This window comes from Coregonus lavaretus, assembly GCF_964263955.1.
Source record: "Coregonus lavaretus genome assembly, chromosome: 1".
Taxonomy (NCBI): Eukaryota; Metazoa; Chordata; class Actinopteri; order Salmoniformes; family Salmonidae; genus Coregonus; species Coregonus lavaretus.
The window spans coordinates 66,883,524-66,910,898 of record NC_139988.1 but is presented as its reverse complement, the minus strand read 5'-3'; the positions used below and the strand labels follow the sequence as shown (position 1 = coordinate 66,910,898).

The 27,375-nt window shown below is 40.5% G+C and overlaps 1 protein-coding gene and 1 long non-coding RNA gene across 2 annotated transcripts in view; both read right to left on the bottom strand.

Annotated features, from left to right (window-relative positions):
* The window catches only part of LOC311133767 (uncharacterized protein), a gene marked incomplete at both ends in the record, with an annotated part of 35,297 nt that extends 14,390 nt beyond the window's left edge, over nucleotides 1-20,907 (bottom strand). The window contains 11 exons of the mRNA XM_084167323.1: nucleotides 91-291; nucleotides 607-633; nucleotides 4,130-4,169; nucleotides 6,704-6,903; nucleotides 7,064-7,264; nucleotides 7,580-7,606; nucleotides 10,903-10,942; nucleotides 11,651-11,725; nucleotides 13,755-13,954; nucleotides 14,115-14,315; nucleotides 20,790-20,907. Coding sequence (XP_084023449.1) covers nucleotides 91-291; nucleotides 607-633; nucleotides 4,130-4,169; nucleotides 6,704-6,903; nucleotides 7,064-7,264; nucleotides 7,580-7,606; nucleotides 10,903-10,942; nucleotides 11,651-11,725; nucleotides 13,755-13,954; nucleotides 14,115-14,315; nucleotides 20,790-20,907 — 1,330 coding nt within the window. The remainder of the gene's footprint in view (nucleotides 1-90; nucleotides 292-606; nucleotides 634-4,129; nucleotides 4,170-6,703; nucleotides 6,904-7,063; nucleotides 7,265-7,579; nucleotides 7,607-10,902; nucleotides 10,943-11,650; nucleotides 11,726-13,754; nucleotides 13,955-14,114; nucleotides 14,316-20,789) is intronic.
* Nucleotides 20,908-21,301: 394 nt separating this feature from the next.
* Nucleotides 21,302-25,641, bottom strand: LOC311131680. Its single transcript, XR_014613446.1, has 3 exons — nucleotides 25,485-25,641; nucleotides 24,802-24,841; nucleotides 21,302-21,332 (listed from the first exon to the last, which is right to left on the bottom strand). It is a non-coding gene; the product is annotated as an uncharacterized lncRNA (long non-coding RNA).
* Between the last annotated feature and the right edge of the window lie 1,734 nt (nucleotides 25,642-27,375).

The window sequence follows — 27,375 nt, the reverse complement described above, 5'->3', positions numbered from 1 at the left end:
CCTCTTGCTAGATACATAGGTCAACACTGACATGGATTTGATATAAAACATTTCAGATACGCAGTATATGTCAATAACTTTGCTTCTTACTTGGTATCTCCTGCAGTGCTGCTTCAATATCAGTCCCAGCACGACTGACGATAGGACAGAAAGTCATAATGACATCACTCTCCTCCAGGGTCCTCACTTCAGTAAAGTCTCGTTGCATGGTGAGTTGTTTCAAAAAGTCCTTATGAGAAGCCAAGGTATTGCCACTAACAACAGTGAAGAATTTTCTCATCCTTGGATTACCTGCAACAGGATATTAAAGATGGAACCTGTATTGTTAATTCCATGACCTTGATCATTAGTGCAGCTGGTTTATGTAAAAAAGGTGGCGTATCAGCTCGGCTACTTTTTGTAACAACATACAACTTTATAACTGACATATTTTGATGAAATGTTAGACCACACATCGACCTTCATATGATGGGCACACTTACAGATATTTTGCTCACATTCTAAGTGTAAGCACTGCAAAAGCTCACTATGAAGGAGTTTTTGATCAAGTACATTTAAGCAAGAAAAAACCCCAATGGCATCTGAGAAAGTAACATGTTGACTTACAATGAACACTGGACTCTGCCATTTTGCCTGTATAAAAAAAAGTTTGAAATCATTACTACACACATCATTAGGTTACTTAGTAGTAGTATTTTTGTTATATTTTCTCCTTCCCAGTAAAAATTGTCTGTATTTAAATTGGAATGTTGTGTTTATTTTTGGAAATTGAAAGTAATACTTCTTGGGCTCTATTTTATGCATGCTCATTTGCAATTTCGACCTGTTAAAGCTGTCACTCTTCTGTTTTCAAACCCTAGCGCCAGGATTGGTAATTTACCTGTTTTATATGAGCTTGCTTGCGCTGAGGTGTGAGGGGTGGAAATATCTGACGTGTGTCCTTAAAAACGCTTGCATATGGAACAAGAGGGATGTGCTTTTTGTACCAGTAAAGCTTGTATTTAGAAACATAAAAAACTAAATGTTTTTGATAAAACATTTATTAAAAAACCAAGCATAGCCTCCACTCCTCTCAATAAAGGTGCTTTTTTTTGGTCCTGCCCAATGCATTCGCCAAGTAGTCAAGACTATCATAAAGGGTTTGGCACATCAGACCACTTTCAAATAAATCTTTATTAAAAGATCAAGTTTGGGGCCATCCTATTTTCATCTATCTAGGCTAATCTACATTATTTTAGCCAGATCCTGTTATTATTTTGAATGTGCGTAAAAACTCCTCCATGTAGGCTATTTGCTCATCATGGAAGAAGAGATGAGATGATCCGGTGACACTCATATTTAAAAACAATTATGTTATTTTCCTGTAAGAATTGCTTGTATTCCATTTCGATTGAGCCCTTGTAGGCTACCCTTACCCTACTATAACGAAAGCTAGATTCAAAAGCAATGCGTCTGGTGTCTTTCTTATCCTGGCCATCCATTAGCCAAGTAGCCTATCCATAAAAGGTTTCTAAATGGTCTACTCGTGAGGCTTTTGTATTACTCACAATTCACACACTGTAGGCCTACCTGCAGTGCATAGGATACTCCATTCGGCTTGTATCCATCCCCATTTCAAAAGAGCACCTCTTGTCCGGTTACCAAAGACACACTCCTCCAAACATATTGAAATTATTCAGTCTTATAACACCATATCATCGGTAGGCTATATCTAGCCCATTCATAGACGCTAACTACCTTTAGCGCCTATTGACAATAGTATCCTCTGGTCGGGGTAGTTTTGTTAAAGGACTGGTTGCACGCACGATATACTGCACACTCAACAAAAACATAAACGCAACATGTAAAGTGTTGGTCCCATGTTTCATGAGCTGAAATAAAAGATCCCTGAAATGTTACATATGCCCAGAAAGCTTATTTCTCTCAAAGTTTGAGCACACATTTTTAAAGATCCCTGTTAGGGAGCATTTCTGCTTTGCCAAGATAATCCATCCACCTGACAGGTGTGGTACAGTGGGGAGAACAAGTATTTCATACACTGCCGATTTTACAGGTTTTCCTACTTACAAAGCATGTAGAGGTCTGTCATTTTTATCATAGCTACACTTCAACTGTGAGAGACGGAATCTAAAACAAAAATCCAGAAAATCCCATTGTATGATTTTTAAGTAATTAATTTGCATTTTATTGCATGACATAAGTATTTGATCACCTACCAACCAGTAAGAATTACGGCTCTCACAGACCTGTTCGTTTTTCTTTAAGAAGCCCTCCTGTTCTTCACTCATTACCTGTATTAACTGCACCTGTTCGAACTCGTTACCTGTATAAAAGATACCTGTCCACACACTCAATCAAACAGACTCCAACCTCTCCACAATGGCCAAGACCAGAGAGCTGTGTAAGGACATCAGGGATACAATTGTAGACCTGCACAAGGTTGGGATGGGCTACTGGACAATAGGCAAGCAGCTTGGTGAGAAGGCAACAACTGTTGGTGCAATTATTAGAAAATGGAAAAGTTCAAGATGACGGTCAATCACCCTCGGTCTGGGGCTCCATGCAAGATCTCACCTCGTGGGGCATCAATGATCATGAGGAAGGTGAGGGATGAGCCCAGAACTACACGGCAGGACCTGGTCAATGACCTGAAGAGAGCTGGGACCACAGTCTCAAAGAAAACCATTAGTAACACACTACGCCGTCATGGATTAAAATCCTGCAGCGCACACAAGGTCCCCCTGCTCAAGCCAGCGCATGTCCAGGCCCGTCTGAAGTTTGCCAATGACCATCTGGATGATCCAGAGGAGGAATGGGAGAAGGTCTTGTGGTCTGATGAGACAAAAATTGAGCTTTTTGGTCTAAACTCCACTCGCCGTGTTTGGAGGAAGAAGAAGGATGAGTACAACCCCAAGAACACCATCCCAACCGTGAAGCATGGAGGTGGAAACATAATTCTTTTGGGATGCTTTTCTGCAAAGGGGACAGGACGACTGCACCGTATTGAGGGGAGGATGGATGGGGCCATGTATTGCGAGATCTTGGCTAACAACCTCCTTCCCTCAGTAAGAGCATTGAAGATGGGTCGTGGCTGGGTCTTCCAGCATGACAACGACCCGAAACACACAGCCAGGGCAACTAAGGAGTGGCTCCGTAAGAAGCATCTCAAGATCCTGGAGTGGCCTAGCCAGTCTCCAGACCTGAACCCAATAGAAAATCTTTGGAGGGAGCTGAAAGTCCGTATTGCCCAGCGACAGCCCCGACACCTGAAGGATCTGGAGAAGGTCTGTATGGAGGAGTGGACCAAAATCCCTGCTGCAGTGTGTGCAAACCTGGTCAAGACCTACAGGAAACATATGATCTCTGTAATTGCAAACAAAGGTTTCTGTACCAAATATTAAGTTCTGCTTTTCTGACGTATCAAATACTTATGTCATGCAATAAAATGCAAATTAATTACTTAAAAATCATACAATGTGATTTTCTAAATTTTTGTTTTAGATTCCGTCTCTCACAGTTGAAGTGTACCTATGATAAAAATTACAGACCTCTACATGCTTTGTAAGTAGGAAAACCTGCAAAATCGGTAGTGTATCAAATACTTGTTCTCCCCACTGTATATCATGAAGCTGATTAAACAGCATGCTCATTACACCGTACTTTCTACAAAGTTACAGAAAGCTAAACCAACAACTACACAAACTGAAATTGCATACATTGTAAACGAAGGTCCAACGAAGAAAAACTTAGCTAGCTAGATAGCATTGATTTGTTAGGCTTCATCTATTACTATAGGCCTATGTGTGAAATTAGTTTTGATATAGTTTAGGTGTAGTTTCGATGGGCCATTGTCAGATGGCAGTAAACTGTTGGGTTGGGGAAAAGAGGAATGGGGAAAATTGACTTGCCCTCCCTCCTAAAACTGCTTATAACACAAACTCTGTTGGTGATATCAAGATTCTAACAACGACGGTGTGTTGAATAGACTTATTTAGGAAAAGACAAAGACAGGGGTGACATGACTTAAAAAATGGCAGAGTAATTAAAATGTTTAATTCATATGAAATCAAAAATGACAGTCTCTGCACTTGTTTGGAAAAAATCACTGAGATTTATAGATCAGACTCACCAGTCATCTTGCTTCTCCCTTCAGTCATCAGATCCTGTACCTGATGTTATGAGATGACAAAGGACATGCAAATTCTGTGTTGGGACATTAGGCGAAAATGCAAGGCAGCTGAGTTGATACTACATGTATGACATGGGGCGGCAGGTAGCTTAGTGGTTAAGAGCGTTGTGCCAGTAACCGAAAGGTCGCTGGTTCTAATCCCTAAGCCGACTAGGTGAAAAATCTGTCGATGTGCCCTTGAGCAAGGCACTTAAGTCGCTCTGGATAAGAGCGTCTGCTAAATGACTATAAATGTAAAAATGTAAAATGTATTAAATTAAATAAAATAAATTCTAAACACAATGCCACATAATGGCGAAGCAAAAACAGGTTTTTAGAAATTGTTGCTAATTTATAAAATATAAAAACAGATAAAAAACAGCGGTTTGATTTTCTCATTCAGTTGTATTGTGTCATCAAATACAGTAAAAAAAACGAACATTTAACTAGCAAACATTACTCTAAGACTATCAGAAACCAACTAGTAAAATGTTTTTGGGAAATCAGTTCTTCTCCATATTTGTATACTGTATAGGTGATATGAAACATTTGAATGGGTCAATAAAAAAACATTACAAAAGTATGCATGGGGAGTATGAGAGAAATGTACCCTTAGGTTGTTGGTAGGGTAAATTACCTTTGGCTGTTTGTTTGGACTCCAAAACATACGCTTTTCTTTATTCTGAGGAATGTCCAGTAGTCTCTGCATGTCATGGAACAGACAGTCCATTGTTAGTATATCATGTCTGGTCTAGTACAGCGCATTGGGAAAGTATTCAGACCCCTTGACCTTTTTCACATTTTGTTAAGTTACAGCCTTATTCTAAAATTGATTAAATAAACCATTTTCCTCGTCAATCTGCACACAATGCCCAATAATGACAAAGCAAAAACAGGTTTTAGACATTTTTGCTCATTTATAACAAATAAAAAACATAAATACCTTATTTACATAAGTATTCAGACCCTTTGCTATGAGACTCGAAATTGAGCTCAGGTGCATCCTGTTTCCAATGATAATCCTTGAGATGTTTCTACAACTTCATTGGAGTCCACCTGTGGTAAATTCAATTGATTGGACATGATTTGGAAAGGCACACACTCGTCTATATAAGGTCCCACAGTTGACAGTGCATGTCAGAGCAAAAACCAAGCCATGAGGTCGAAGGAATTGTCCATAGAGCTCTGAGGCAGGATTGTGTCGAGGCACAGATCTGGGGAAGGGTACCAACAAATATTTTGCAGTATTGAAGGTCCCCAAGAACACAGTAGCCTCCATCATTCTTAAATGGAAGATGATTGGAACCACCAAGACTCTTCCAAGAGCTGGCCGCCCATCCAAACTGAGCAATTGGGAGAAAAGGGCCTTGGTCAGAGAGGTGAACAAAAACCCGATGGTCACTCTGACAGAGCTCCAGAGTTCCTCTGTGGAGATGGGAGAACCTTCCAGAAGGAGAACCATCAATGCAGTACTCCACCAATCAGGCCATTATGGTAGAGTGGCCAGACGGAAGCATCTCCTCAATAAGAGGCACATGACAGACCGTCAGGATCAAGAGAAAGATGAACAGAGCAAAGTACAGAGAGATCCTTGATCAAAACCTGCTTCAGCACGCTCAGGACCTCAGACTGGGGTGAAGGTTCACCTTCCAACAGGACAACGACCATAAGCACACAGCCAAGACAACGCAGGAGTGGCTTCGGGACATGTCTCTGAATGTCCTTGAGTGGCCCAGCCAGAGCCCGGACTTGGGACTTGAACCCGATCGAACATCTCTGGAAAGACCTGAAAATAGCTGTGCAGCGATGCTCCCCATCCAACCTGACAGAGCTTGAGAGGATCTGCAGAGAATAAATGGGATAAACTCCCCAAATACAGGTGTGCCAAGAATGTAGATTCATACCCAAGAAGACTTGAGGTTGTAATCGCTGCCAAAGGCGCTTCAACAAAGTACTGAGTAAAGGGTCTGAATGCTTATGTAAATGTGATATTTCATTATTTATTTTTATATACATTTTTTTTTAAATCTAAAAACCTGTAGTTTGTCTTTATCTTTTAGCTGTTCATGTTGTTTTCTGTTTAGTTCATCTATCTCCTTTAGTAGTGTTTCCTTATGTTCAACTTCCTGTTTGCTCTTTTCTAGGTCACAGTCTCTTTTCTGCAGTTGAACTCTGCACTTCTGTAGTTCTTTTTCCAGTGCCTCAACTTGCTTCTTACTATTCTCCAGCTCACTAGCAGTGCTTATGTCATCCAGTTTTGTGTCTTTGTCCCGAAGCTGTTTGAATTTCTCATTCAGGTGTTTTGTGGCATCAAATACAGTAAAAAACTCACATTTAACTAGCAACCATTACTCTAAGACTATCAGACTCTGACTAATAAAACATTTAGGTGAAATCTGTGCTCCATATTTGTATACTGTATAGGTGATATGAAACATTTGAATGGGTCAATAAAAAAACATTGCAAAAGTATGCATGGGGAGTATGAGAGAAATGTACCCTCAGTACATGTAGGTTGTTGGTAGGGTAAATTACCTTTGGCTGTATGTTTAGACTCCTCCAAATCGTAGCGACTGCTTCTTTATTGCGAGGACAGTCCAGTAGTCCATGGTTCTCATGGAACAGACAGTCCACTGTTAGTATATCATGTCTGGTCACCAGTATGCTACTGTTAGGTACTGTGCAGTCTGGGTTGAAGGAATGATGCAGCACCACCAAAACAACACGTTTACCAGCTGTTTAGAAAGTGACAATAAAATGTTTAGCATGAGAAAAAGCTAACAAATAAAGCATTCAGATAATTAGCCTCTTGCTAGATACATAGGTCAACACTGACATGGATTTGATATAAAACATTTCAGATCTGCAGTATATGTCAATAACTTTGCTTCTTACTTGGTATCTCCTGCAGTGCTGCTTCAATATCAGTCCCAGCACGACTGACGATAGGACAGAAAGTCATAATGACATCACTCTCCTCCAGGGTCCTCACTTCAGTAAAGTCTCGTTGCATGGTGAGTTGTTTCAAAAACTCCTTATGAGAAGCCAAGGTATTGCCACTAACAACAGTGAAGAATTTTCTCATCCTTGGATTACCTGCAACAGGATATTACAGATGGAACCTGTATTGTTAATTCCATGACCTTGATCATTAGTGCAGCTGGTTTATGTAAAAAAGGTGGCGTATCAGCTCGGCTACTTTTTGTAACAACATACAACTTTATAACTGACATATTTTGATGAAATGTTAGACCACACATCGACCTTCATATGATGGGCACACTTACAGATATTTTGCTCACATTCTAAGTGTAAGCACTGCAAAAGCTCACTATGATGGAGTTTTTGATCAAGTACATTTAAGCAAGAAAAAACCCCAATGGCATCTGAGAAAGTAACATGTTGACTTACTATGAAAACTGGACTCTGCCATTTTGCCTGTATAAAAAAAGTTTGAAATCATTACTACACACATCATTAGGTTACTTAGTAGTATTATTTTTGTTATATTTTCTCCTTCCCAGTAAAAATTGTCTGTATTAAAATTGGAATGTTGTGTTTATTTTTGGAAATTGAAAGTAATACTTCTTGGGCTCTATTTTATGCATGCTCATTTGCAATTTCGACCTGTTAATGCTGTCACTCTTCTGTTTTCAAACCCTAGCGCCAGGATTGGTGATTTACCTGTTTTATATGAGCTTGGTGTGGTGTGAGGGGTGGCAATATCTGACGTGTGTCCTTAAGAACGCTTGCATATGGAACAAGAGGGATGTGTTTTTTGTACCAGTAAAGCTTGTATTTAGAAACATAAAAAACTAAATGTTTTTGATAAAACATTTATTAAAAAACCAAGCATAGCCTCCACTCCTCTCAATAAAGGCGCTTTTTTTGTCCTGCCCAATGCATTCGCCAAGTAGACAAGACTATCATAAAGGGTTTGGCACATCAGACCACTTTCAAATAAATCTTTATTAAAAGATCAAGTTTGGGGCCATCCTATTTTCATCTATCTAGGCTAATCTACATTATTTTAGCCAGATCCTGTTATTATTTTGAATGTGCGTAAAAACTCCTACATGTAGGCTATTTGCTCATCATGGAAGAAGAGATGAGATGATCCGGTGACACTCATATTTAAAAACAATTATGTTATTTTCCTGTAAGAATTGCTTGTATTCCATTTAGATTGAGCCCTTGTAGGCTACCCTTACCCTACTATAATGAAAGCTAGATTCAAAAGCAATGCGTCTGGTGTCTTTCTTATCCTGGCCATCCATTAGCCAAGTAGCGTATCCATAAAAGGTTTCTAAATGGTCTACTCGTGAGGCTTTTGTATTACTCACAATTCACACACTGTAGGCCTACCTGCAGTGCATAGGATACTCCATTCGGCTTGTATCCATCCCCATTTCAAAAGAGCACCTCTTGTCCGGTTACCAAAGACACACTCCTCCAAACATATTGAAATTATTCAGTCTTATAACACCATATCATCGGTAGGCTATATCTAGCCCATTCATAGACGCTAACTACCTTTAGCGCCTATTGACAATAGTATCCTCTGGTCGGTGTAGTTTTGTTAAAGGACTGGTTGCACGCACGATATACTGCACACTCAACAAAAACATAAACGCAACATGTAAAGTGTTGGTCCCATGTTTCATGAGCTGAAATAAAAGATCCCCGAAATGTTGCATATGCCCAGAAAGCTTATTTCTTTCAAAGTTTGAGCACACATTTTTAAAGATCCCTGTTTGGGAGCATTTCTGCTTTGCCAAGATAATCCATCCACCTGACAGGTGTGGTACAGTGGGGAGAACAAGTATTTCATACACTGCCGATTTTACAGGTTTTCCTACTTACAAAGCATGTAGAGGTCTGTCATTTTTATCATAGCTACACTTCAACTGTGAGAGACGGAATCTAAAACAAAAATCCAGAAAATCACATTGTATGATTTTTTAGTAATTAATTTGCATTTTATTGCATGACATAAGTATTTGATCACCTACCAACCAGTAAGAATTCCGGCTCTCACAGACCTGTTCGTTTTTCTTTAAGAAGCCCTCCTGTTCTTCACTCATTACCTGTCTTAACTGCACCTGTTCGAACTCGTTACCTGTATAAAAGATACCTGTCCACACACTCAATCAAACAGACTCCAACCTCTCCACAATGGCCAAGACCAGAGAGCTGTGTAAGGACATCAGGGATAAAATTGTAGACCTGCACAAGGTTGGGATGGGCTACAGGACAATAGGCAAGCAGCTTGGTGAGAAGGCAACAACTGTTGGTGCAATTATTAGAAAATGGAAGAAGTTCAAGATGACGGTCAATCACCCTCGGTCTGGGGCTCCATGCAAGATCTCACCTCGTGGGGCATTAATGATCATGAGGAAGGTGAGGGATATGCCCAGAACTACACGGCAGGACCTGGTCAATGACCTGAAGAGAGCTGGGAACACAGTCTCAAAGAAAACCATTAGTAACACACTACGCCGTCATGGATTAAAATCCTGCAGCGCACGCAAGGTCCCCCTGCTCAAGCCAGCGCATGTCCAGGCCCGTCTGAAGTTTGCCAATGACCATCTGGATGATCCAGAGGAGGAATGGGAGAAGGTCTTGTGGTCTGATGAGACAAAAATTGAGCTTTTTGGTCTAAACTCTACTCGCCATGTTTGGAGGAAGAAGAAGGATGAGTACAACCCCAAGAACACCATCCCAACCGTGAAGCATGGAGGTGGAAACATCATTCTTTGGGGATGCTTTTCTGCAAAGGGGACAGGACGACTGCACCGTATTGAGGGGAGGATGGATGGGGCCATGTATTGCGAGATCTTGGCCAACAACCTCCTTCCCTCAGTAAGAGCATTGAAGATGGGTCGTGGCTGGGTCTTCCAGCATGACAACGACCCGAAACACACAGCCAGGGCAAACCTGGTCAAGACCTACAGGAAACATATGATCTCTGTAATTGCAAACAAAGGTTTCTGTACCAAATATTAAGTTCTGCTTTTCTGATGTATCAAATACTTATGTCATGCAATAAAATGCAAATTAATTACTTAAAAATCATACAATGTGATTTTCTAAATTTTTGTTTTAGATTCCGTCTCTCACAGTTGAAGTGTACCTATGATAAAAATTACAGACCTCTACATGCTTTGTAAGTAGGAAAACCTGCAAAATCGACAGTGTATCAAATACTTGTTCTCCCCACTGTATATCATGAAGCTGATTAAACAGCATGCTCATTACACCGTACTTTCTACAAAGTTACAGAAAGCTAAACCAACAACTACACAAACTGAAATAGCATACATTGTAAACAAAGGTCCAACGAAGAAAAACTTAGCTAGCTAGATAGCATTGATTTGTTAGGCTTCATCTATTACTATAGGCCTATGTGTGAAATTAGTTTTGATATAGTTTAGGTGTAGTTTCGATGGGCCATTGTCAGATGGCAGTAAACTGTTGGGTTGGGGAAAAGAGGAATGGGGGAAATTGACTTGCCCTCCCTCCTAAAACTGCTTATAACACAAACTCTGTTGGTGATATCAAGATTCTAACAACGATGGTGTGTTGAATAGACTTATTTAGGAAAAGACAAAGAGGGGGGTGACATGACTTAAAAAATGGCAGAGTAATTAAAATGTTTAATTCATATGAAATCAAAAATGACAGTCTCTGCACTTGTTTGGAAAAAATCACTGAGATTTATAGATCAGACTCACCAGTCATCTTGCTTCTCCCTTCAGTCATCAGATCCTGTACCTGATGTTATGAGATGACAAAGGACATGCAAATTCTGTGTTGGGACATTAGGCGAAAATGCAAGGCAGCTGAGGTGATACTACATGTATGATAGTACAGTATGAGAAATTATGGAAATTCTACTGTAACAGTGTTTATAATTAAATAATGATTATGTGATTATTAAAAGTCTGTCTCACCATGTTCAATGTTTTAATTTTTTGTAACCTCCATTTATCTGTGACTTTGCTTTATCCGATTCTACTTCTCTTCTAGTACAGTGCATTGGGAAAGTATTCAGACCCCTTGACCTTTTTCACATTTTGTTACGTTACAGCCTTATTCTAAAATTGATTAAATAAATTCTACACACAATCTACACACAATGCCACATAATGACGAAGCAAAAACAGGTTTTTAGAAATTGTTGCTAATTTATAAAATATAAAAACAGATAAAAAACAGCGGTTTGATTTTCTCATTCAGTTGTTTTGTGGCATCAAATACAGTAAAAAAAACTAACATTTAACTAGCAACCATTACTCTAAGACTATCAGAAACCAACTAGTAAAATGTTTTTGGGAAATCAGTTCTTCTCCATATTTGTATACTGTATAGGTGATATGAAACATTTGAATGGGTCAATAAAAAAACATTACAAAAGCATGTGTGGGAAGTATGAGAGAAATGTACCCTCAGTACATGTAGGTTGTTGGTAGGGTAAATTACCTTTGGCTGTATGTTTAGACTCCTCCTAAACGTAGCGAATGCTTCATTATTCTGAGGAAAGTCCAGTAGTCTCCGCTTCTCATGGAACAGACAGTCAATTGTTAGTATATCATGTCTGGTCTAGTACAGTGCATTGGGAAAGTATTCAGACCCCTTGACCTTTTTCACATTTTGTTACGTTACAGCCTTATTCTAAAATTGATTAAATAAACAATTTTCCTCGTCAATCTGCACACAATGCCCGATAATGACAAAGCAAAAACAGGTTTTAGACATTTTTGCTCATTTATAACAAATAAAAAACAGAAATACCTTATTTACATAAGTATTCAGACCCTTTGCTATGAGACTCGAAATTGAGCTCAGGTGCATCCTGTTTCCAATGATAATCCTTGAGATGTTTCTACAACTTCATTGGAGTCCACCTGTGGTAAATTCAATTGATTGGACATGATTTGGAAAGGCACACACTCGTCTATATAAGGTCCCACAGTTGACAGTGCATGTCAGAGCAAAAACCAAGCCATGAGGTCGAAGGAATTGTCCATAGAGCTCTGAGGCAGGATTGTGTCGAGGCACAGATCTGGGGAAGGGTACCAACAAATATTTTGCAGCATTGAAGGTCCCCAAGAACGCAGTAGCCTCCATCATTCTTAAATGGAAGATGTTTCGAACCACCAAGACTCTTCCAAGAGCTGGCCGCCCGTCCAAACTGAGCAATCGGGAGAAAAGGGCCTTGGTCAGGGAGGTGAACAAAAACCTGATGGTCACTCTGACAGAGCTCCAGAGTTCCTCTGTGGAGATGGGAGAAGCTTCCAGATGGAGAACCATCAATGCAGCACTCCACCAATCAGGCCATTATGGTAGAGTGGCCAGACGGAAGCATCTCCTCAGTAAGAGGGACATGACAGACCGCTTGGAGTTTGCCAAAAGGCACCTAATGGACTCTCAGACCATGAGAAACAAGATTCTCTGGTCTGATGAAACCAAGATTGAACTCTTTGGCCTGAATACCAAGTGTCAGGTCTGGAGGAAACCTGGCACCATCCCTACGGTGAAGCATGGTGGTGGCAGCATCATGCTGTGGGGATGTTTTTCAGCGGCAGGGACTGGGGGACTAGTCAGGATCAAGAGAAAGATGAACAGAGCAAAGTACAGAGAGATCCTTGATCAAAACCTGCTTCAGCACGCTCAGGACCTCAGACTGGGGTGAAGGTTCACCTTCCAACAGGACAACGACCATAAGCACACAGCCAAGACAACGCAGGAGTGGCTTCGGGACATGTCTCTGAATGTCCTTGAGTGGCCCAGCCAGAGCCCGGACTTGGGACTTGAACCCGATCGAACATCTCTGGAGAGACCTGAAAATAGCTGTGCAGCGATGCTCCCCATCCAACCTGACAGAGCTTGAGAGGATCTGCAGAGAATAAATGGGATAAACTCCCCAAATACAGGTGTGCCAAGAATGTAGATTCATACCCAAGAAGACTTGAGGTTGTAATCGCTGCCAAAGGCGCTTCAACAAAGTACTGAGTAATAGGGTCTGAATGCTTATGTAAATGTCATATTTCATTATTTATTTTTATATAAAAATATAAAAAGCTGTAGTTTGTCTTTATCTTTTAGCTGTTCATGTTGTTTTCTGTTTAGTTCATCTATCTCCTTTAGTAGTGTTTCCTTATGTTCAACTTCCTGTTTGCTCTTTTCTAGGTCACAGTCTCTTTTCTGCAGTTGAACTCTGCACTTCTGTAGTTCTTTTTCCAGTGCCTCAACTTGCTTCTTACTATTCTCCAGCTCACTAGCAGTGCTTATGTCATCCAGTTTTGTGTCTTTGTCCCGAAGCTGTTTGAATTTCTCATTCAGGTGTTTTGTGGCATCAAATACAGTAAAAAACTCACATTTAACTAGCAACCATTACTCTAAGACTATCAGACTCTGACTAATAAAACATTTTGGTGAAATCTGTGCTTCTCCATATTTGTATACTGTATAGGTGATATGAAACATTTGAATGGGTCAATAAAAAAACATTACTAAAGTATGCATGGGGAGTATGAGAGAAATGTACCCTCAGTACATGTAGGTTGTTGGTAGGGTAAATTACCTTTGGCTGTATGTTTAGACTCCTCCAAATCGTAGCGACTGCTTCTTTATTGCGAGGACAGTCCAGTAGTCCATGGTTCTCATGGAACAGACAGTCCACTGTTAGTATATCATGTCTGGTCACCAGTCTGCTACTGTTAGGTACTGTGCAGTCTGGGTTGAAGGAATGATGCAGCACCACCAAAACAACACGTTTACCAGCTGTTTAGAAAGTGACAATAAAATGTTTAGCATGAGAAAAAGCTAACAAATAAAGCATTCAGATAATTAGCCTCTTGCTAGATACATAGGTCAACACTGACATGGATTTGATATAAAACATTTCAGATACGCAGTATATGTCAATAACTTTGCTTCTTACTTGGTATCTCCTGCAGTGCTGCTTCAATATCAGTCCCAGCACGACTGACGATAGGACAGAAAGTCATAATGACATCACTCTCCTCCAGGGTCCTCACTTCAGTAAAGTCTCGTTGCATGGTGAGTTGTTTCAAAAACTCCTTATGAGAAGCCAAGGTATTGCCTCTGACAACAGTGAAGAATTTTCTCATCCTTTGATTACCTGCAACAGGATATTAAAGAAGGAACCTTTATTGTTAATTCCATGACCTTGATCATTAGTGCAGCTGGTTTATGTAAAAAAGGTGGCGTATCAGCTCGGCTACTTTTTGTAACAACATACAACTTTATAACTGACATATTTTGATGAAATGTTAGACCACACATCGACCTTCATATGATGGGCACACTTACAGATATTTTGCTCACATTCTAAGTGTAAGCACTGCAAAAGCTCACTATGAAGGAGTTTTTGATCAAGTACATTTAAGCAAGAAAAAAACCCAATGGCATCTGAGAAAGTAACATGTTGACTTACTATGAAAACTGGACTCTGCCATTTTGCCTGTATAAAAAAAAGTTTGAAATCATTACTACATACATCATTAGGTTACTTAGTAGTATTATTTTTGTTCTATTTTCTCCTTCCCAGTAAAAATTGACTGTATTAAAATTATAATGTTGTGTTTATTTTTGGAAATTGAAAGTAATACTTCTTGGGCTCTATTTTATGCATGCTCATTTGCAATTTCGACCTGTTAATGCTGTCACTCTTCTGTTTTCAAACCCTAGCGCCAGGATTGGTAATTTACCTGTTTTATATGAGCTTGCTTGCGCTGAGGTGTGAGGAGTGGCATTATCTGACGTGTGTCCTTAAAAACGCTTGCATATGGAACAAGAGGGATGTGCTTTTTGTACCAGTAAAGCTCGTATTTAGAAACATAAAAAACTAAATGTTTTTGATAAAACATTTATTAAAAAACCAAGCATAGCCTCCACTCCTCTCAATAAAGGCGTTTTTTTTTGTCCTGCCCAATGCATTCGCCAAGTAGTCAAGACTATCATAAAGGGTTTGGCACATCAGGCCACTTTCAAATAAATCTTTATTAAAAGATCAAGTTTGGGGCCATCCTATTTTCATCTATCTAGGCTAATCTACATTATTTTAGCCAGATCCTGTTATTATTTTGAATGTGCGTAAAAACTCCTCCATGTAGGCTATATGCTCATCATGGAAGAAGAGATGAGATGATCCGGTGACACTCATATTTAAAAACAATTATGTTATTTTCCTGTAAGAATTGCTTGTATTCCGTTTCGATTGAGCCCTTGTAGGCTACCCTTACCCTACTATAACGAAAGCTAGTTTCAACAGCAATGCGTCTGGTGTCTTTCTTATCCTGGCCATCCATTAGCCAAGTAGCCTATCCATAAAAGGTTTCTAAATGGTCTACTCGTGAGGCTTTTGTATTACTCACAATTCACACACTGTAGGCCTACCTGCAGTGCATAGGATACTCCATTCGGCTTGTATCCATCCCCATTTCAAAAGAGCACCTCTTGTCCGGTTACCAAAGACACACTCCTCCAAACATATTGAAATTATTCAGTCTTATAACACCAAATCATCGGTAGGCTATATCTAGCCCATTCATAGACGCTAACTACCTTTAGCGCCTATTGACAATAGTATCCTCTGGTCGGGGTAGTTTTGTTAAAGGACTGGTTGCACGCACGATATACTGCACACTCAACAAAAACATAAACGCAACATGTAAAGTGTTGGTCCCATGTTTCATGAGCTGAAATAAAAGATCCCCGAAATTTTACATATGCCCAGAAAGCTTATTTCTTTCAAAGTTTGAGCACACATTTTTAAAGATCCCTGTTTGGGAGCATTTCTGCTTTGCCAAGATAATCCATCCACCTGACAGGTGTGGTACAGTGGGGAGAACAAGTATTTCATACACTGCCGATTTTACAGGTTTTCCTACTTACGAAGCATGTAGAGGTCTGTCATTTTTATCATAGCTACACTTCAACTGTGAGAGACGGAATCTAAAACAAAAATCCAGAAAATCACATTGTATGATTTTTAAGTAATTAATTTGCATTTTATTGCATGACATAAGTATTTGATCACCTACCAACCAGTAAGAATTCCGGCTCTCACAGACCTGTTCGTTTTTCTTTAAGAAGCCCTCCTGTTCTTCACTCATTACCTGTATTAACTGCACCTGTTCGAACTCGTTACCTGTATAAAAGATACCTGTCCACACACTCAATCAAACAGACTCCAACCTCTCCACAATGGCCAAGACCAGAGAGCTGTGTAAGGACATCAGGGATAAAATTGTAGACCTGCACAAGGTTGGGATGGGCTACAGGACAATAGGCAAGCAGCTTGGTGAGAAGGCAACAACTGTTGGTGCAATTATTAGAAAATGGAAGAAGTTCAAGATGACGGTCAATCACCCTCGGTCTGGGGCTCCATGCAAGATCTCACCTCGTGGGGCATTAATGATCATGAGGAAGGTGAGGGATATGCCCAGAACTACACGGCAGGACCTGGTCAATGACCTGAAGAGAGCTGGGACCACAGTCTCAAAGAAAACCATTAGTAACACACTACGCCGTCATGGATTAAAATCCTGCAGCGCACGCAAGGTCCCCCTGCTCAAGCCAGCGCATGTCCAGGCCCGTCTGAAGTTTGCCAATGACCATCTGGATGATCCAGAGGAGGAATGGGAGAAGGTCTTGTGGTCTGATGAGACAAAAATTGAGCTTTTTGGTCTAAACTCTACTCGCCGTGTTTGGAGGAAGAAGAAGGATGAGTACAACCCCAAGAACACCATCCCAACCGTGAAGCATGGAGGTGGAAACATCATTCTTTGGGGATGCTTTTCTGCAAAGGGGACAGGACGACTGCACCGTATTGAGGGGAGGATGGATGGGACCATGTATTGCGAGATCTTGGCCAACAACCTCCTTCCCTCAGTAAGAGCATTGAAGATGGGTCGTGGCTGGGTCTTCCAGCATGACAACGACCCGAAACACACAGCCAGGGCAACTAAGGAGTGGCTCCGTAAGAAGCATCTCAAGATCCTGGAGTTTAGCTTTAAATCTTTGGAGGGAGCTGAAAGTCCGTATTGCCCAGCGACAGCCCCGACACCTGAAGGATCTGGAGAAGGTCTGTATGGAGGAGTGGGCCAAAATCCCTGCTGCAGTGTGTGCAAACCTGGTCAAGACCTACAGGAAACATATGATCTCTGTAATTGCAAACAAAGGTTTCTGTACCAAATATTAAGTTCTGCTTTTCTGATGTATCAAACACTTATGTCATGCAATAAAATGCAAATTAATTACTTAAAAATCATACAATGTGATTTTCTAAATTTTTGTTTTAGATTCCGTCTCTCACAGTTGAAGTGTACCTATGATAAAAATTACAGACCTCTACATGCTTTGTAAGTAGGAAAACCTGCAAAATCGACAGTGTATCAAATACTTGTTCTCCCCACTGTATATCATGAAGCTGATTAAACAGCATGCTCATTACACCGTAATTTCTACAAAGTTACAGAAAGCTAAACCAACAACTACACAAACTGAAATAGCATACATTGTAAACAAAGGTCCAACGAAGAAAAACTTAGCTAGCTAGATAGCATTGATTTGTTAGGCTTCATCTATTACTATAGGCCTATGTGTGAAATTAGTTTTGATATAGTTTAGGTGTAGTTTCGATGGGCCATTGTCAGATGGCAGTAAACTGTTGGTTTGGGGAAAAGAGGAATGGGGGAAATTGACTTGCCCTCCCTCCTAAAACTGCTTATAACACAAACTCTGTTGGTGATATCAAGATTCTAACAACGATGGTGTGTTGAATAGACTTATTTAGGAAAAGACAAAGACGGGGGTGACATGACTTAAAAAATGGCAGAGTAATTAAAATGTTTAATTCATATGAAATCAAAAATGACAGTCTCTGCACTTGTTTGGAAAAAATCACTGAGATGTATAAATCAGACTCACCAGTCATCGTGCTTCTCCCTTCAGTCATCAGATCCTGTACCTGATGTTATGAGATGACAAAGGACATGCAAATTCTGTGTTGGGACATTAGGCGAAAATGCAAGGCAGCTGAGTTGATACTACATGTATGACATGGGGCGGCAGGTAGCTTAGTGGTTAAGAGCGTTGTGCCAGTAACCGAAAGGTCGCTGGTTCTAATCCCTAAGCCGACTAGGTGAAAAATCTGTCGATGTGCCCTTGAGCAAGGCACTTAACCCTAATTGCTCCTGTAAGTCGCTCTGGATAAGAGCGTCTGCTAAATGACTATAAATGTAAAAATGTAAAATTTATTCAATTAAATAAAATACAATCTACACACAATGCCACATAATGACGAAGCAAAAACTGGTTTTTAGAAATTGTTGCTAATTTATAAAATATAAAAACAGATAAAAAACAGCGGTTTGATTTTCTCATTCAGTTGTATTGTGGCATCAAATACAGTAAAAAACTAACATTTAACTAGCAACCATTACTCTAAGACTATCAGACTCTGACTAATAAAACATTTAGGTGAAATCTGTGCTCCATATTTGTATACTGTATAAGTGATATGAAACATTTGAATGGGTCAATAAAAAAACATTACAAAAGTATGCATGGGGAGTATGAGAGAAATGTACCCTTAGTACATGTAGGTTGTTGGTAGGGTAAATTACCTTTGGCTGTATGTTTAGACTCCTCCAAATCGTAGCGACTGCTTCTTTATTGCGAGGACAGTCCAGTAGTCCATGGTTCTCATGGAACAGACAGTCCACTGTTAGTATATCATGTCTGGTCACCAGTATGCTACTGTTAGGTACTGTGCAGTCTGGGTTGAAGGAATGATGCAGCACCACCAAAACAACACGTTTACCAGCTGTTTAGAAAGTGACAATAAAATGTTTAGCATGAGAAAAAGCTAACAAATAAAGCATTCAGATAATTAGCCTCTTGCTAGATACATACAGTGAGGGAAAAAAGTATTTGATCCCCTGCTGATTTTGTACGTTTGCCCACTGACAAAGAAATGATCAGTCTATAGTTTTAATGGTAGGTTTATTTGAACAGTGAGAGACAGAATAACAACAAAAAAATCCAGAAAAACGCATGTCAAAAATGTTATAAATTGATTTGCATTTTAATGAGGGAAATAAGTATTTGACCCCCTCTCAATCAGAAAGATTTCTGACTCCCAGGTGTCTTTTATACAGGTAACAAGCTGAGATTAGGAGCACACTCTTAAAGGGAGTGCTCCTAATCTCAGCTTGTTACCTGTATAAAAGACACCTGTCCACAGAAGCAATCAATCAATCAGATTCCAAACTCTACACCATGGCCAAGACCAAAGAGCTCTCCAGGGATGTCAGGGACAAGATTGTAGACCTACACAAGGCTGGAATGGGCTACAAGACCATCGCCAAGCAGCTTGGTGAGAAGGTGACAACAGTTGGTGCGATTATTCGCAAATGGAAGAAACACAAAAGAACTGTCAATCTCCCTCGGCCTGGGGCTCCATGCAAGTTCTCACCTCGTGGAGTTGCAATGATCATGAGAACGGTGAGGAATCAGCCCAGAACTACACGGGAGGATCTTGTCAGTAATCTCAAGACAGCTGGGACCATAGTCACCAAGAAAACAATTGGTAACACACTACGCCGTGAAGGACTGAAATCCTGCAGCGCCCGCAAGGTTCCCCTGCTCAAGAAAGCACATATACAGGCCCGTATGAAGTTTGCCAATGAACATCTGAATGATTCAGAGGAGAACTGGGTGAAAGTGTTGTGGTCAGATGAAACCAAAATCGAGCTCTTTGGCATCAACTCAACTCGCCGTGTTTGGAGGAGGAGGAATGCTGCCTATGACCCCAAGAACACCATCCCCACCGTCAAACATGGAGGTGGAAACATGCTTTGGGGGGGGGGTTCTGCTAAGGGGACAGGACAACTTCACCGCATCAAAGGGACGATGGACGGGGCCATGTACCGTCAAATCTTGGGTGAGAACCTCCTTCCCTCAGCCAGGGCATTGAAAATGGGTCGTGGATGGGTATTCCAGCATGACAATTACCCAAAACACACGGCCAAGGCAACAAAGGAGTGGCTCAGGAAGAAGCACATTAAGGCCCTGGAGTGGCCTAGCCAGTCTCCAGACCTTAATCCCATAGAAAATCTGTGGAGGGAGCTGAAGGTTAGAGTTGCCAAACGTCAGCCTCGAAACCTTAATGACTTGGAGAAGATCTGCAAAGAGGAGTGGGATAAAATCCCTCCTGAGATGTGTGCAAACCTGGTGGCCAAGTACAAGAAACGTCTGACCTCTGTGATTGCCAACAAGGGTTTTACAACCAAGTACTAAGTCATGTTTTGCAGAGGGGTCAAATACTTATTTCCCTCATTAAAATGCAAATCAATTTATAACATTTTTGACATGCATTTTTCTGGATTTTTTTGTTGTTATTCTGTCTCTCACTGTTCAAATAAACCTACCATTAAAATTATAGACTGATCATGTCTTTGTCAGTGGGCAAATGTACAAAATCAGCAGGGGATCAAATACTTTTTTCCTCACTGTAGGTCAACACTGACATGGATTTGATATAAAACATTTCAGATACGCAGTATATGTCAATAACTTTGCTTCTTACTTGGTATCTCCTTCAGTGCTGCTTCAATATCAGTCCCAGCACGACTGACGATAGGACAGAAAGTCATGATGACATCACTCTCCTCCAGGGTCCTCACTTCAGTAAAGTCTTGTTGCATGGTGAGTTGTTTCAAAAAGTCCTCATGAGAAGCCAAGGTATTGCCACTAACAACAGTGAAGAATTTTCTCATCCTTGGATTACCTGCAACAGGATATTACAGATGGAACCTGTATTGTTAATTCCATGACCTTGATCATTAGTGCAGCTGGTTTATGTAAAAAAGGTGGCGTATCAGCTCGGCTACTTTTTGTAACAACATACAACTTTATAACTGACATATTTTGATGAAATGTTAGACCACACATCGACCTTCATATGATGGGCACACTTACAGATATTTTGCTCACATTCTAAGTGTAAGCACTGCAAAAGCTCACTATGAAGGAGTTTTTGATCAAGTACATTTAAGCAAGAAAAAAACCCAATGGCATCTGAGAAAGTAACATGTTGACTTACTATGAAAACTGGACTCTGCCATTTTGCCTGTATAAAAAAAAGTTTGAAATCATTACTACATACATCATTAGGTTACTTAGTAGTATTATTTTTGTTCTATTTTCTCCTTCCCAGTAAAAATTGACTGTATTAAAATTATAATGTTGTGTTTATTTTTGGAAATTGAAAGTAATACTTCTTGGGCTCTATTTTATGCATGCTCATTTGCAATTTCGACCTGTTAATGCTGTCACTCTTCTGTTTTCAAACCCTAGCGCCAGGATTGGTAATTTACCTGTTTTATATGAGCTTGCTTGCGCTGAGGTGTGAGGAGTGGCATTATCTGACGTGTGTCCTTAAAAACGCTTGCATATGGAACAAGAGGGATGTGCTTTTTGTACCAGTAAAGCTCGTATTTAGAAACAAAAAAAACTAAATGTTTATGATAAAACATTTATTTAAAAAACAAGCATAGCCTCCACTCCTCTCAATAAAGGCGCTTTTTTTGTCCTGCCCAATGCATTCGCCAAGTAGACAAGACTATCATAAAGGGTTTGGCACATCAGACCACTTTCAAATAAATCTTTATTAAAAGATCAAGTTTGGGGCCATCCTATTTTCATCTATCTAGGCTAATCTACATTATTTTAGCCAGATCCTGTTATTATTTTGAATGTGCGTAAAAACTCCTCCATGTAGGCTATTTGCTCATCATGGAAGAAGAGATGAGATGATCCGGTGACACTCATATTTAAAAACAATTATGTTATTTTCCTGTAAGAATTGCTTGTATTCCATTTCGATTGAGCCCTTGTAGGCTACCCTTACCCTACTATAATGAAAGCTAGATTCAAAAGCAATGCGTCTGGTGTCTTTCTTATCCTGGCCATCCATTAGCCAAGTAGCGTATCCATAAAAGGTTTCTAAATGGTCTACTCGTGAGGCTTTTGTATTACTCACAATTCACACACTGTAGGCCTACCTGCAGTGCATAGGATACTCCATTCGGCTTGTATCCATCCCCATTTCAAAAGAGCACCTCTTGTCCGGTTACCAAAGACACACTCCTCCAAACATATTGAAATTATTCAGTCTTATAACACCATATCATCGGTAGGCTATATCTAGCCCATTCATAGACGCTAACTACCTTTAGCGCCTATTGACAATAGTATCCTCTGGTCGGTGTAGTTTTGTTAAAGGACTGGTTGCACGCACGATATACTGCACACTCAACAAAAACATAAACGCAACATGTAAAGTGTTGGTCCCATGTTTCATGAGCTGAAATAAAAGATCCCCGAAATGTTGCATATGCCCAGAAAGCTTATTTCTTTCAAAGTTTGAGCACACATTTTTAAAGATCCCTGTTTGGGAGCATTTCTGCTTTGCCAAGATAATCCATCCACCTGACAGGTGTGGTACAGTGGGGAGAACAAGTATTTCATACACTGCCGATTTTACAGGTTTTCCTACTTACAAAGCATGTAGAGGTCTGTCATTTTTATCATAGCTACACTTCAACTGTGAGAGACGGAATCTAAAACAAAAATCCAGAAAATCACATTGTATGATTTTTAAGTAATTAATTTGCATTTTATTGCATGACATAAGTATTTGATCACCTACCAACCAGTAAGAATTCCGGCTCTCACAGACCTGTTCGTTTTTCTTTAAGAAGCCCTCCTGTTCTTCACTCATTACCTGTCTTAACTGCACCTGTTCGAACTCGTTACCTGTATAAAAGATACCTGTCCACACACTCAATCAAACAGACTCCAACCTCTCCACAATGGCCAAGACCAGAGAGCTGTGTAAGGACATCAGGGATAAAATTGTAGACCTGCACAAGGTTGGGATGGGCTACAGGACAATAGGCAAGCAGCTTGGTGAGAAGGCAACAACTGTTGGTGCAATTATTAGAAAATGGAAGAAGTTCAAGATGACGGTCAATCACCCTCGGTCTGGGGCTCCATGCAAGATCTCACCTCGTGGGGCATTAATGATCATGAGGAAGGTGAGGGATATGCCCAGAACTACACGGCAGGACCTGGTCAATGACCTGAAGAGAGCTGGGACCACAGTCTCAAAGAAAACCATTAGTAACACACTACGCCGTCATGGATTAAAATCCTGCAGCGCACGCAAGGTCCCCCTGCTCAAGCCAGCGCATGTCCAGGCCCGTCTGAAGTTTGCCAATGACCATCTGGATGATCCAGAGGAGGAATGGGAGAAGGTCTTGTGGTCTGATGAGACAAAAATTGAGCTTTTTGGTCTAAACTCTACTCGCCGTGTTTGGAGGAAGAAGAAGGATGAGTACAACCCCAAGAACACCATCCCAACCGTGAAGCATGGAGGTGGAAACATCATTCTTTGGGGATGCTTTTCTGCAAAGGGGACAGGACGACTGCACCGTATTGAGGGGAGGATGGATGGGGCCATGTATTGCGAGATCTTGGCCAACAACCTCCTTCCCTCAGTAAGAGCATTGAAGATGGGTCGTGGCTGGGTCTTCCAGCATGACAACGACCCGAAACACACAGCCAGGGCAACTAAGGAGTGGCTCCGTAAGAAGCATCTCAAGATCCTGGAGTTTAGCTTTAAATCTTTGGAGGGAGCTGAAAGTCCGTATTGCCCAGCGACAGCCCCGACACCTGAAGGATCTGGAGAAGGTCTGTATGGAGGAGTGGGCCAAAATCCCTGCTGCAGTGTGTGCAAACCTGGTCAAGACCTACAGGAAACATATGATCTCTGTAATTGCAAACAAAGGTTTCTGTACCAAATATTAAGTTCTGCTTTTCTGATGTATCAAACACTTATGTCATGCAATAAAATGCAAATTAATTACTTAAAAATCATACAATGTGATTTTCTAAATTTTTGTTTTAGATTCCGTCTCTCACAGTTGAAGTGTACCTATGATAAAAATTACAGACCTCTACATGCTTTGTAAGTAGGAAAACCTGCAAAATCGACAGTGTATCAAATACTTGTTCTCCCCACTGTATATCATGAAGCTGATTAAACAGCATGCTCATTACACCGTACTTTCTACAAAGTTACAGAAAGCTAAACCAACAACTACACAAACTGAAATAGCATACATTGTAAACAAAGGTCCAACGAAGAAAAACTTAGCTAGCTAGATAGCATTGATTTGTTAGGCTTCATCTATTACTATAGGCCTATGTGTGAAATTAGTTTTTATATAGTTTAGGTGTAGTTTCGATGGGCCATTGTCAGATGGCAGTAAACTGTTGGGTTGGGGAAAAGAGGAATGGGGGAAATTGACTTGCCCTCCCTCCTAAAACTGCTTATAACACAAACTCTGTTGGTGATATCAAGATTCTAACAACGATGGTGTGTTGAATAGACTTATTTAGGAAAAGACAAAGACGGGGGTGACATGACTTAAAAAATGGCAGAGTAATTAAAATGTTTAATTCATATGAAATCAAAAATGACAGTCTCTGCACTTGTTTGGAAAAAATCACTGAGATTTATAGATCAGACTCACCAGTCATCTTGCTTCTCCCTTCAGTCATCAGATCCTGTACCTGATGTTATGAGATGACAAAGGACATGCAAATTCTGTGTTGGGACATTAGGCGAAAATGCAAGGCAGCTGAGTTGATACTACATGTATGACATGGGGCGGCAGGTAGCTTAGTGGTTAAGAGCGTTGTGCCAGTAACCGAAAGGTCGCTGGTTCTAATCCCTAAGCCGACTAGGTGAAAAATCTGTCGATGTGCCCTTGAGCAAGGCACTTAACCCTAATTGCTCCTGTAAGTCGCTCTGGATAAGAGCGTCTGCTAAATGACTATAAATGTAAAAATGTAAAATTTATTAAATAAAATACAATCTACACATAATGACGAAGCAAAAACAGGTTTTTAGAAATTGTTGCTAATTTATAAAATATAAAAACAGATAAAAAACTGCGGTTTGATTTTCTCATTCAGTTGTATTGTGGCATCAAATACAGTAAAAAACTAACATTTAACTAGCAACCATTACTCTAAGACTATCAGACTCTGACTAATAAAACATTTAGGTGAAATCTGTGCTCCATATTTGTATACTGTATAGGTGATATGAAACATTTGAATGGGTCAATAAAAAAACATTACAAAAGTATGCATGGGGAGTATGAGAGAAATGTACCCTTAGTACATGTAGGTTGTTGGTAGGGTAAATTACCTTTGGCTGTATGTTTAGACTCCTCCAAATCGTAGCGACTGCTTCTTTATTGCGAGGACAGTCCAGTAGTCCATGGTTCTCATGGAACAGACAGTCCACTGTTAGTATATCATGTCTGGTCACCAGTATGCTACTGTTAGGTACTGTGCAGTCTGGGTTGAAGGAATGATGCAGCACCACCAAAACAACATGTTTACCAGCTGTTTAGAAAGTGACAATAAAATGTTTAGCATGAGAAAAAGCTAACAAATAAAGCATTCAGATAATTAGCCTCTTGCTAGATACATACAGTGAGGGAAAAAAGTATTTGATCCCCTGCTGATTTTGTACGTTTGCCCACTGACAAAGAAATGATCAGTCTATAGTTTTAATGGTAGGTTTATTTGAACAGTGAGAGACAGAATAACAACAAAAAAATCCTGAAAAACGCATGTCAAAAATGTTATAAATTGATTTGCATTTTAATGAGGGAAATAAGTATTTGACCCCCTCTCAATCAGAAAGATTTCTGGCTCCCAGGTGTCTTTTATACAGGTAACATGCTGAGATTAGGAGCACACTCTTAAAGGGAGTGCTCCTAATCTCAGCTTGTTACCTGTATAAAAGACACCTGTCCACAGAAGCAATCAATCAATCAGATTCCAAACTCTACACCATGGCCAAGACCAAAGAGCTCTCCAAGGATGTCAGGGACAAGATTGTAGACCTACACAAGGCTGGAATGGGCTACAAGACCATCGCCAAGCAGCTTGGTGAGAAGGTGACAACAGTTGGTGCGATTATTCGCAAATGGAAGAAACACAAAAGAACTGTCAATCTCCCTCGGCCTGGGGCTCCATGCAAGTTCTCACCTCGTGGAGTTGCAATGATCATGAGAACGGTGAGGAATCAGCCCAGAACTACACGGGAGGATCTTGTCAGTAATCTCAAGACAGCTGGGACCATAGTCACCAAGAAAACAATTGGTAACACACTACGCCGTGAAGGACTGAAATCCTGCAGCGCCCGCAAGGTTCCCCTGCTCAAGAAAGCACATATACAGGCCCGTATGGAGTTTGCCAATGAACATCTGAATGATTCAGAGGAGAACTGGGTGAAAGTGTTGTGGTCAGATGAAACCAAAATCGAGCTCTTTGGCATCAACTCAACTCGCCGTGTTTGGAGGAGGAGGAATGCTGCCTATGACCCCAAGAACACCATCCCCACCGTCAAACATGGAGGTGGAAACATGCTTTGGGGGGGGGGTTCTGCTAAGGGGACAGAACAACTTCACCGCATCAAAGGGACGATGGACGGGGCCATGTACCGTCAAATCTTGGGTGAGAACCTCCTTCCCTCAGCCAGGGCATTGAAAATGGGTCGTGGATGGGTATTCCAGCATGACAATTACCCAAAACACACGGCCAAGGCAACAAAGGAGTGGCTCAGGAAGAAGCACATTAAGGCCCTGGAGTGGCCTAGCCAGTCTCCAGACCTTAATCCCATAGAAAATCTGTGGAGGGAGCTGAAGGTTAGAGTTGCCAAACGTCAGCCTCGAAACCTTAATGACTTGGAGAAGATCTGCAAAGAGGAGTGGGATAAAATCCCTCCTGAGATGTGTGCAAACCTGGTGGCCAAGTACAAGAAACGTCTGACCTCTGTGATTGCCAACAAGGGTTTTACAACCAAGTACTAAGTCATGTTTTGCAGAGGGGTCAAATACTTATTTCCCTCATTAAAATGCAAATCAATTTATAACATTTTTGACATGCATTTTTCTGGATTTTTTTGTTGTTATTCTGTCTCTCACTGTTCAAATAAACCTACCATTAAAATTATAGACTGATCATGTCTTTGTCAGTGGGCAAATGTACAAAATCAGCAGGGGATCAAATACTTTTTTCCTCACTGT